This window comes from Suricata suricatta, chromosome 5 (genome assembly GCF_006229205.1).
Source record: "Suricata suricatta isolate VVHF042 chromosome 5, meerkat_22Aug2017_6uvM2_HiC, whole genome shotgun sequence".
Taxonomy (NCBI): domain Eukaryota; kingdom Metazoa; phylum Chordata; class Mammalia; order Carnivora; family Herpestidae; genus Suricata; species Suricata suricatta.
Window position 1 is genome coordinate 2,313,249 of NC_043704.1, and position 11,568 is coordinate 2,324,816.

Below are 11,568 nucleotides of genomic sequence, written 5' to 3' on the forward strand. Positions count from 1 at the left end.
TGGAGGACGCAGCCCCAGAAACCCCCAGAACTGAAAGGCAAAGGCAACGAAGACAAAACCCAGGACAGAAAACCCAGGGGTGCGGGACAAAAAGGAAGGTGGCACCTCCGCGCGGTGGGTGCCGGAGGAGAAGAGGGAGAAAAAGCTGCAGAAACAGGCCTGACACAGCAAAGGCCAAGAGTTCCCTGAACGGACGAGGGAACCAAACCCCAGCCCGGGAGGCTCCGAGGACCCCAGCAGCTCAGCGCAAAGCTCCTGTGCGCCCGGGCACAGCACCGCCACACGGCAGAGGATCAGAGAGAAAGAGACCGTCCTGGAAGCAGCCACAGAAAAGAGCACCTCACCCACACAGGCCCAGACACGACATGCCATCAGCTTCTCTCCACAAGCCGAGCGAGCACGGACAGAGGACAGTGAAATATTTAGAGTGTTTCGAGGGGGAAAAGCCCAACAACCCAGAATTCTGCATTCAGTGAAATTATCCTTAAAAGACAAAAAAGAAATAAAGAGCTTAGACACACAAAAATTGTAATTTTTTCCTGGCAAACCTGCCTTGCACGAAATGTTGAGAGCTCCCGAAGGAAACCAAAGTCACTGAAGGGGGAATAAACACAGGAAAAGTTGTAAGTTGTATTTCTCTTATCTTACTTGATCTAACAGCAGTTCCTTCAAAGGGACAGCAAGGCTGGTAGTTCACAGTCACAACTGACGCCTACGTGACATGCATGACGGCCCTGGGGGAGGGAGGGGCAGGGGGGCCGTGTCAGCAAAAGGGGAGAGGCCCCTGAGAGCTGGTTCAGTGTAATCTGAAAGTGGGTTGGGATTCGGCGTAAACATATTATAAGCTGCAGGGCAACCACCGAAGAAGGGAAAAGAGAAATAAATTCAGAAGCTAAGAATGAAAACTGAACCACATAAAACACTCAATTACAACCATGAAAGGCAGAAAAAGAGTAGAAGACAAAAACAGGACAAAGACCAAGGACACCAAAGTAACGAGCGTGGGAGATAATAATCCAACCACCTCCGTTCTCTCCTCGTGTGCCCAGGGTCCCAGGGCACCAACTGAAGGACAGAGACCGCCAGAGCGGATGGACACAGCCCAGCGAGCTGCATCCACAAGAAATCCCCTTAAATAGAAACACAGATTCAAGCAAATGGATGGAGAAAATATATCACGTTAACACTAATCGAAAGAAAGCAGGAGTAGCTCTATTAATTTCAGGAGAAGCAGATGTCAAAGCAAGGAAAATTAACAGTGATAAAAAAAGATATTACAAAAGGGTGCGTGGGGGGCCCAGTCAGCTAAGCGTCGCACTCTTGATTTCAGCTCAGGCCATGATCTCTCAGTTCATGAGATCAAGCCCCACATGGGGCTCTGTGCTGACAGTGTGGAGCGTGCCTGAGAGTCTCACTCTCCCTCTCTGCCCCTCCCTTGCTCACATTCCATCTCTCAAAAATAAATAAATAAACAGCAACAAAAAAGAAGAGTATTACATAATAATAAAGGGGTCAATTCTCCAAAAAGACATAAAAATTCTTAACACGTAGGCACCTAACAACAGAGCCAAACTACGTGAGCCCGAAGGTGACAGACCTGTGAGGAGAAACCAGCGAACCCACTATCACAGCTGGAGACTTTGACATCACTCCAACCACAGCGGGACTCAACTAGAAATCAGTGACAGAAAGACAACTGGAAAATCCCTAAATACTCGGGAGATTTCAAACAACACACTTCTAAATAGCATGAATCAAAGAAGCCTCAAGAGACATTTAAAAATATTATGGGGGCACCTGGGCGGCTCAGGCAGTTAAACGTCCGACTTCAGTTCAGGTCATGATCTCACAGTCTATGGGTTCGAGCCCTGCGTCGGGCTCAGTGCTGACAGCTCAGAGCCTGGAGCCTGCCTCAGAGTCTCTGTCTCTCTCTCCCCCTCCCTCCCTCTATCTCAAAAATAAATGTTAAAAAAACTTTTTATAATCTTGAACTACATGAAAATGAAAACACAACTTACCAACATTTGCGGATGCAGCAAAGCAGCGCTGGATTTATAACATTTGTAACATTGGATACATCTTAGAAGAGAAGAAAGATCTAAAATCAACCATCTAGGTTTCTACCTCAGGAAACTACAAGAAAGAAGAGCAAATTACATCCACATAAGTTGAAGAAAAAATAAGATTTAAAGAAGAAATCAATGAAACTGACCCTATCAAAATAACACCGGCATTCTTCACAGAGCTAGAACAAACAATCCTAAAATTTGTGGGGAACCACAAAAGACCTGAAAAGCCAAAACGATCCTGAAAAAGAACAAAGCTGGAAGCATCGAAATTCCCAGACTGCAAGCTATATTACAAAGCTATAATCATCAGACAGTGTGGTCCTGGCATAAGAACAGACACTCAGATCAATGGAACAGAATAGAGAACCCAGAAATGGACTTGCAATTGTACGGCCAACAAATCTCTTACAAAGCAGGAAAGAGTATCCAATGGAATAAAGACAGTCTCTTTCAGCAAGTGGTGTTGGGAAAACTGGACAGCAACATGCAGACAAATGAACCTGGACCACTTTCTTACACCACACACAAAAATAAACTCAAAATGTATGAAAGATCTTAACATAAGACAGGAAACCATCAAAACCCTAGAGGAGAAAGCTGGCAAAAACCTCTCTGACCTCAGCCACAGCAACTTCTTACTCAACACATCTCCAAAGGCAAGGGAAACAAAAGCAAAAATGAACTATTAGGACCTCATCAAGATAAAAAGCTTCTGCACAGCAAAGAAAACAATCAGCAAATCTAAAAGGCAACTGACAGAATGGGAGAAGATATTTGCAAATGACATATAGGATATAGGGTTAGTATCCAAAACCTATAAAGAATTTCTCAAACTCAACACCCCAAAAATGAATAATCCAGACCAGAAGTGGGCAAAACACATGAAGAAATACTTTTCCAAAGAAGACATCCAGATGGTGAACAGACACATGAAAAAATGCTCAACATCACTCATCATCTGGGAAATACAAGTGAAAACCACAATGAGATACCACCTCACACTGGTCAGAATGGCCAACATTAATAACTCAAGCAACAACAGATGCTGCAAGGATGCAGAGAAAGGGGAACCCTTTTGCACTGCTGGTGGGAATGTAAACTGGTGCAGCCACTCTGGAAAACAGTATGGAGGTTCCTCAAAAGATTAAAAATAAAACTACCCTACGACCCAGCAATTGTACTACTAGGTATTTATCCAAGGGATACAGGTGTGCTGTTCTGGAGGGGCAGATACACCCCGATGTTTACAGCAGCACTATCAATGATAGCCAAAGTATGGAAAGAGCCCAAATGTCCATCGACAGATGCATGGATAAAGAAGATGTGGGGTGTATACATACACAATGGAGTACTACTCGGCAATCAAAAAGAATGAAATCCTGCCATGTGCAGTGACACACACAGATGGAGCTAGAGAGCACATATGATGCCAGGCATAAGAAGCCAGAGAAAGACAGACACCATATGATCTCACTCATGTTTGGAATTTAAAATACAAAAAGGATGAACGTAGGAGAAGGGAAGCAAAAATAATATAAAAACAGGGAAAGGGACAAAACCCAAGAGACTCTTAAATAAAGAGAACAAACCGAAGGTTGTTGGAGAGGTTTTGGGTGCGGGAGTGGTGATGTGCATTAAGGAGGACATTTACTGGGATGAGCACCGGGTGTTAAACACACAGGGGACAAGTCACTGGATTCTACTCCTGAAATCATCATTGCGCTATCTGCTACCTAACTTGGATGTAAATAAATAAATAAATAAAGATACTGAGAATGAGCCGCCAGTGCCAGAGAATTAAAAGCAGAAACATGTGGTGTTAGAAAAGTCATGAGAATAAAATATTTCAAGATGAAAAATTAACTAATTAAAATTTAAATTTAAAAAATCAATGAAACTGTATATAGAAAACAAATACAGAAAAACCAAGAAAACCAAAAGCTGTTTCTTTGAAAAGAACAATAAAATGGACAGAAAATACATATTACTAATATCAGAAATGAAAAGAGACATTACTACAGATCCCATGGAGATTGAAAGGATAATAACCTAATACTATGAACAACTCTATGCCCATAAATTTGATAACCTAGATGAAATGAATCAATTCCTTAAAAGACACAATCTGCCAAAACTCACACAAGAAGAAACAGATGATCTCTATATGCCCTTTTCTATTAAGAAATGAGTCAATAATTAATAACCTTACAAAACAGAAAGCACCAGGCCCATATGGGTTCACTGGTGAATTCTATCTAATATTTAAGGAATAAATTATACCAATTCTCTATAATCTCTTTCAGAAGAGAGAAGCAGAGAGAATATTTCCTAACTCATTCTGTGAAAACAGCATTACCCAAATACCAAAACCAAAGACATTATAATAAAACTACAGACCAATAAATCTCATAAACATAGATGCAAAAATCCTCAACAAAATATTAGCAAATTGAATCCAGAAAAGTATAAATAGAATTATACACCAAGACCAAGTGGGATTTAACCTAGGTATGCAAGGCTGGTTCGATGTTGGAAAATCAATTACTATAATCTATCACATCAACAGACTAAAAAAAAAAAAAATCATAAAATCATATCAGTAGATGCAGAAAAATCATTTGACAAAATCCAAATCCATTCATGAAAAAAATCTCTCAAAGTAGCAACAGTCTACTTGACAAATTTGATAAACAGTATCTACAAAAAAACCCTACAGCTAATATACTTAACGGTGAGAAACTCACATCTTTCCCACTAACATCAGGTACGAGACAAGGATGTCCCCTCTCGCCACCGCTTTTCAACACTGGGACTGAAGTCCTTGTTGATGCAATAAGAAAATAAAAGGCACACAGATTCGGAAGGAAGAAATAAAACTGTCTTTGTTCACTGATAATATAATCATCTATGTAGAAAACCTAAAAGAATCAATGAAAAAAGCCTCCTGGAACTAATAAGATTATAGCAAGGTTTTGGATACAAGGTTGACATATGAAAGTCAACTGCTTTCTCAAATACCAACAATATACAAGTGGAATTTGGAATGGAAAATACAGTACCATTCACATTTAGCTCCCCTAAAAATTAAATACTCAGATATATATCAAACAAGATATGTACAAGATGTGCATGAAGAAAACTATAAAACTGATGGATTAAATAAAAGGAGGAAATAAAATAAATGGAGGAAAGAAAGAAAAGAGGGAGAAGGAGAGAAAGGAAGGGAGGGAGGGAGGAAGAAAGGAAGACAGAAAGACGGACAGATTCTATGTTCGTGGATAGGAAGACTCCATGTGAAGATGTCAGTTCTTCTCAACTTGATGTGTAGATTCACTGGACTCCCAATCAAAATCCCAGTGAGTTATTTTGTGGCCATTACTAAACTGACTCCAAGTTTATATGGAGTGGCAAAAGACCCAGAAGAGCCTACATAATACTGAAGAAGAACAAAGTTGTAGGACAGACATTACCTGACTACTGGGATCAAGACAATGTGGTACCAGAGAAACAACAGACAACTAGATCGATGGAACAGAATAAAGAGCTCACTAATAGATCCACACAAATATAAATGATCTTCAACAAAGGAGCAAAGGCAACACAAGGGAGCAAAGCCAGTCTCTTCAACAAGTGGTACTGGCACACGACATCCACACGCGAAAAATAAATTTAGACCGAAACATTACACCACCCTTCACAAAATTTACCTCCCAGTGAATCACAGGCCTAACTGTAAAACGAAATACCATGCAGCTCCCAGGGTGTAACGTAGGAGAACACCTATGACCCATACCATGGTGATGCCTTTGTAGACACAACACCAAAGGTCCATTAAAAAAAATCATTGATAACCAAGCTGGACTGTATTAAAACCAAGAACTCTGGGGGCTCCTAGGGGGCTCAATCGGTTGAGCATCCGACTTCGGCTCAGGTCATGATCTCGTGGTTTGCAGATTCGAGCCCTGCATCAGGCTCTGTGCTGACCGATAGCTCAGAGCCTGGAGCTGGCTTTGGATTCTGTGTCTCTTTCTCTCTCTGCCCCTCCCGTTTATGTTCTGTCTCTCTCTGTCTCTCAAAAATGAATAAAAAAGTAAAAAAAATTAATAAAATAAAAAATAAAACTAAGAACTCTGCTCTGTGAAAGACGTCAAGAGACTACGAAGACAAGCCACAGGCTGAGAGAAAATATTTGCAAATGACACATCTGATAAAAGAATATTATCCATTCACAAAGAACTCTTAAAAACTCAAAGCCATGAAAGGATATTACTAAGAAGCCAGTCTGAGAAGGCTTCCAGCTGTATGACACAGTGGAAAAGGCACCGCTGTGGAGACAATGGGAAGACCGATCGTTGCCAGGGGCCGGGGCAGGAGAGGGGAGCAGGCAGGACACAGATCTCTGGGGCAGCGGAAGTCCTCCGCATGCTGTTAGTGAATATATGCTACAAGCATTCGCCCCGGTCTGCAGAATGTGCAACACTGAGCGTAAACTTGGGTTACACTACTGTCTTTGGGTGCCGATGGTGTGTCAGTGCAGATTCACTGGTAGCAAAAAAAGAAATACAAAGTAACATTCCAGTAAGTGATGCTGATAGTGGAAAAGGCTATGTACGTGTGGGGACACAGAGTACATAGAAAATCCCTGTATTTTCCAGTAAATTTTGTTGTGAAACTAAAACTGCTCTAAAAGATTTAAGTCTTTAATAAAAACAAAATCCCCAGCTCTGGGTCTGAGGCACCCAAGCTGCTGAAAACAAGCAGCCGTTAATCACAGGAGTGGGAAGAAAAGCGAACTTTCCAGGAAAGAGGCAAGTTACAGTCAAGACAGAGAGAGACCAAAAAGGAAAGTTTACTTATAGTACAAAAAAGTTCCTGGTTCCAGAGGACTCAAGGTCATGAGTCAGCAGTGAGGAAAAGCGTGAACAAAACGGCATGCGAATCAGAAGGCAGCCCAAGACGGTCACGTGAGGAGGCCCGCCTGAGGCCAACGGCCTGTCCGAGGGCTCCCCTCCCTGCCAGGCGGAACGCTGCCAAGAGAGCATCTGAATGGGAGTCTGCCCGTCTCCCGGCGCAGGAGCAGGACAGGCCGCCGTCTCCCGGCGCAGGACAGAGCAGGACGGGCCGCCGTCTCCCGGCGCAGGGACGGGCCGCCGCCTTCCGGCGCAGGACAGAGCAGGACGGGCCGCCGTCTCCCGGCACAGGAGCAGGACAGGAGCAGGACAGGCCACCGCCTTCCGGCGCAGGACGGGCCGCCATCTCCCGGCGCAGGACGGGGCCGCCTAACACATGCAGGCCCAGAGCCTCACGCACTGGAACCAGAGAGACTAGAAGGCACACGGCGCCCGCACAAAGCCTTGCCTCGTAAGTGCAGGAGGGGGCTAAACGGCCCCCCAAACACTGGCCTTGTACAGACCACAGAGGCAAGAGAGACAATGAGCATTATCCAGAACAAATACAGACAACAACTCTTTATGAGAAATACAACCCAACAGGACACAGGCAACAGACATGAACAAGTTATTCACAGGAAAAATGTTACGAAAAAGTGCAGAGCTTCAACCTTACTGGTAATACACACCTAAAGACAAGCAGACAGACAGATGTAGCTAATACACGGATCTGTGTAAGAAGAGAACCAACAGTGAAGGGCTGAGGAGGGTGTGGTGGAAGTCTGCGCTCCAGTGGCCCGCGTGGCAGCGTCTTATCAAACTGAAAGTGTGCAGGTGCTTAAACGCTGCGCTTGCAGGGAGACCCCCGGAGAAACGCGCACACAGGCGAGCAAGCAGATAAAGATGTTCACGACACCATCACATCTGCAGAGTAAAACCTGGAAATAACCTAATGTCCATTGATCTGGGATAAGGAAATCCACGTCTCATCTTCTTGGTGCAAGATATTTAGAAGGAATTAACTACATACACAGACTTGTAAAAATATACACGAAACTACACAAGTGATATGTATGTTGTGTTAAATGTATCGCTCATGGTCACATATTTGTTAGCGTAAAATACCAGAACAGACTCGAGACTCTGGTTCCAGATACGACGGGGTGGACACACCCCGCCCTCTTGCTTCCGAGGAATGCAGCTAAGACTTCTCAACGGAAGACACGGAGCAGCTATGTGAAGCCCCTGGAAAGGCAACAGCAGCAGCAGAGTGGGAACGAGTCCGGAATTACGAGAGCCACCAAATGAGCAGCAGGTTTACCGTCAGCCCCCGAGCCCAGGTGTGGCGCCGCCGCGTGCAGGAAGGCGCACCGCACCAGAAGACCTCAGGCCCGGGCTCGAGCGGTGAGGGCAGGAACTCGTCCTCACCGCCGGGAGGGGCCGTGATGCTCTGAAGCCCTGCTTCGGGCACAGCTGCAGAAGCACAGGCCACGGCAGGGCACGCGGAGCCCCAGCACTCAGGCCAAGGACCAGAAGGGGAGCCCTGGGTACCTAACAAGTACCAGGCACACTGTGGGCGATAAAGAGATCAGGCGAGTGACCCCACAGGGTGGTTCGTAGCCCCCGGCCTCACACCAAACGAGGCATGCACGAATCTAATCAGGAGGAGCACATCCCAGCCTGAGTCCCGGGCTGGCGCAGGTCATACATGGGAGGGGCAGACCCAGCTGTCCTATGAAGGCTTTCTGAAAGTAGGAATGACACTAAAAACACAATACAGAGGAGGCCGGTGAGAACCTGTCACTTGGACCCAACCAGACTGTCTGCTCAAACAGAACCATCAATTTCTTCCACAGTTTAAACAAGACCCAGGGTCTCAAAACATAGTACTCAGATATCCACAGTACAACCTAAAATTGCTCAGCACAAGAAGAAATAGGAAAAACCCCAACTCATGTGGGAAAAGATAACCAAGAGACACCAGGCCAAGATGACGGAGACGAAAGTACCTGACAAAGACGTCAATGCTCCCAGGAGGAAAAGCAACCACTCAGAACGCCCAGTGCAGTGAGCAGAATCCTGAAATGGCCCGAGACTTCCGGCCCTGATCCCCAGGCTGAACATACACACCCCGGTCATGTCCAGTTACATGGCAGAGGGTCTCAGCAGACCTGAGGTTACTAACTGGCTGACTCTGGACTGATCAAAAGGGAGTTTATCCAGTCACGCCTCAGCGACACCCCCCATGCCCGTCCACATACAGCATTTTCTCCAGCTGCTCGAAGAGGAAGCCCGAGGGTGTCCGAGTGTAAGGACTCGTGTGCTGCAAGAGCTGGAGGAGGGCGGCTCCCAGGAGCAGAAACTCCGTCAGCCCGGGAGGCGGAGAAAGCCCCGCAGGCCAGTCCTCCACGTGCAGGGAGCGGGTTCACCAGCAACCCGAGCGTGCCCCCAAGGGGTCCTCCAGGGCCTCTGCAAGAGCCCAGCCTGGACTCGTGGGTCCTGGCCGTGTGAGGCCCCGGTCAGGAGCCCAGGTGCGCTCTCTCGGACTGCTGACCCACAGGACCATGAAGCAGGGGCTGTCTGAGCCACTAAGGGTGTTACCCATAGAAAACGAAGGCAGGTTTTGGTACCCGGAGGTAGGACGCTGCCGTGACAATCACCTATTTAGGTTCATTCTGAGGAGATTAAGATGACCCTAAAGCGCCCTGTGACAGTGTCCATCCCGAGACGGTGTTCGCCCCGTGACGGTGTGCAGGACTCACTGATGCCCTACGGTGAGAACACTCTGCGGCACAAGAGCACATCCCTTACTTCTCCCCACAATGTGTGTCTTCTATTGTTTTCAAAATTACTGCCCAAGTAACTGTGTTTACTTGAAAAAGCAGCCCAATCATCAAATTCTACCTAATACGTAAATAAACATGATCTTTTTAGTATCGTCCAGCCTACACTTTGAGTTTGGTGCACTGTCCCGGCTTGAGGTCTCCCAGAAGCTGCAGAATGGTGTCCAACAGCACCCGACTTGAATTAACCAAGAATTCTCGACCACAGGCTATGGCAGCAACATCTGCAACAGAAAGATAAAAGGAAGCATCAAAATCACTGTTACTTTAGAGTCTGGAAGAGTCTGCCCAAGACAGTATTTTATGCTGGTTTCCTCCAGCCCACGAGGAATTACCGAACAAGGTTGTCCACAGAGCTGACAGCCCAGAAGCTGTGACGAGCACAACAGGCACTGGGACACTGAGCCACGTCCTCTGTGATCGGCAGATGCCTCAGCAGCGGCCCCGAGCTCTGGAATCTGAGCATGTGTGAGGCCTGGCCATGGTACGGCAGGCGGACACCTGCTCCACAGTCCTGGACACAATAGCTGTGGGCAGTCAGGGTCCAAGCGGAAAGCGGCTGCGCCTTGCTTTGTCTGGGACCAAAGACGCTAAGGGTCACCTTCAATCCCAGAAGTGAAAGCCTCATGACTCTGAAGCACGATCCCAAACTGAAATCATGAGGTCAAAAAAGAGCATGAACTCTGGCCCTGAGAAACCTCTTTTTCTCAATTTCACGCCCAATCGTGGGTCAGCACGAATGTTTCCTCATGCCCGAGGCCTCGCGAGTCAGCATGGGGATCAGCCCAGGTGACTGCCCTGCCTCGCACCGAGCGCGGCCGCAGCTCCTCCCGGCTCTCTCCACACTGGCACATGCCCGGAAGGACATGCCAATGCTCCACGTGCATTTTGTGCGTGTTGGTAAGACCTTTCTCTAGCTAGCGCCGACAATAAAGCACGATTCATAGTAACTAAATTCCTCACTCAAAGGAGCAGGCCAAACCGGAGGAGAAGCAGGCCGGGAGCCCGGGCCCCCCACTTTAATGGGAACGCTTCATAAACATGGCGTCCGCTGTGTGAGCCTGGGAGATGTCCTTCACTAGTTTAAAGAGGTTTTCTTCTATTTTTAGTTGGCTAATAATTAGCAAGAGTGGAGGATGAATTTTACCACTTACCTGTTCTGTCTTTGATTAACTATAATCTGAGGGTGAAATATAAAATTTCAGGTTATAACATTTTATCTATGCTACCAGATCAACTTTGTGGAATCAGATCCTAGACGTTCCTATGTATTTTTGTCTCTCTGGGCTAAGAAGAATCAAAAGAGGTATATTAAAGTCTCCTGGACCCAGGAGCCTTTCCAGCAAATTTTGCCTCATAAATTGGTGCTGTGTTATTTGGTACATAATCTCCCAACAGCTACACTGTACTGAAGCTGGGACCTTCACTGATACAAACTTACCTTCTGTGCTCGGTGGGTCTGAACGGGACAACTATATTTTCTAGTGTACGACACACTCCAATTTTAGCAACGAGACATTTAGGGGGAAATTGAAGCTTTCAGCATTTGACATCATAAACCCCTAGAAAGTCTGAGGTAGTTTTTCAGAGGAAAACCCTCTTCATGTAACTGCAGCAGACCCCCTCCTGGAAACCCACGGGAAGACATCTGTTCCCGCTGCACTTCGGCGGCCAGTTCCCAGGGGTGACCTCCCAGCAGGCCACGCCTCCAGCATGCACAGCCCGGCGTCGTCCCCACCTGTGGCTCACGTGTAACCAGCAGCACGC

The 11,568-nt window shown here is 46.3% G+C and overlaps 1 protein-coding gene across 3 annotated transcripts in view; it reads right to left on the reverse strand.

The window, feature by feature from the left end:
* HSF2BP (heat shock transcription factor 2 binding protein) overlaps positions 1 to 11,568 on the reverse strand; it is a 62,974-nt gene that overhangs the window by 24,301 nt on the left and 27,105 nt on the right. For all 3 annotated transcript variants that reach the window (XM_029938843.1, XM_029938844.1, XM_029938845.1), the window contains exon 6: positions 9,908 to 10,025. In XM_029938843.1, the coding sequence (XP_029794703.1) occupies positions 9,908 to 10,025 (118 nt within the window). The remainder of the gene's footprint in view (positions 1 to 9,907; positions 10,026 to 11,568) is intronic.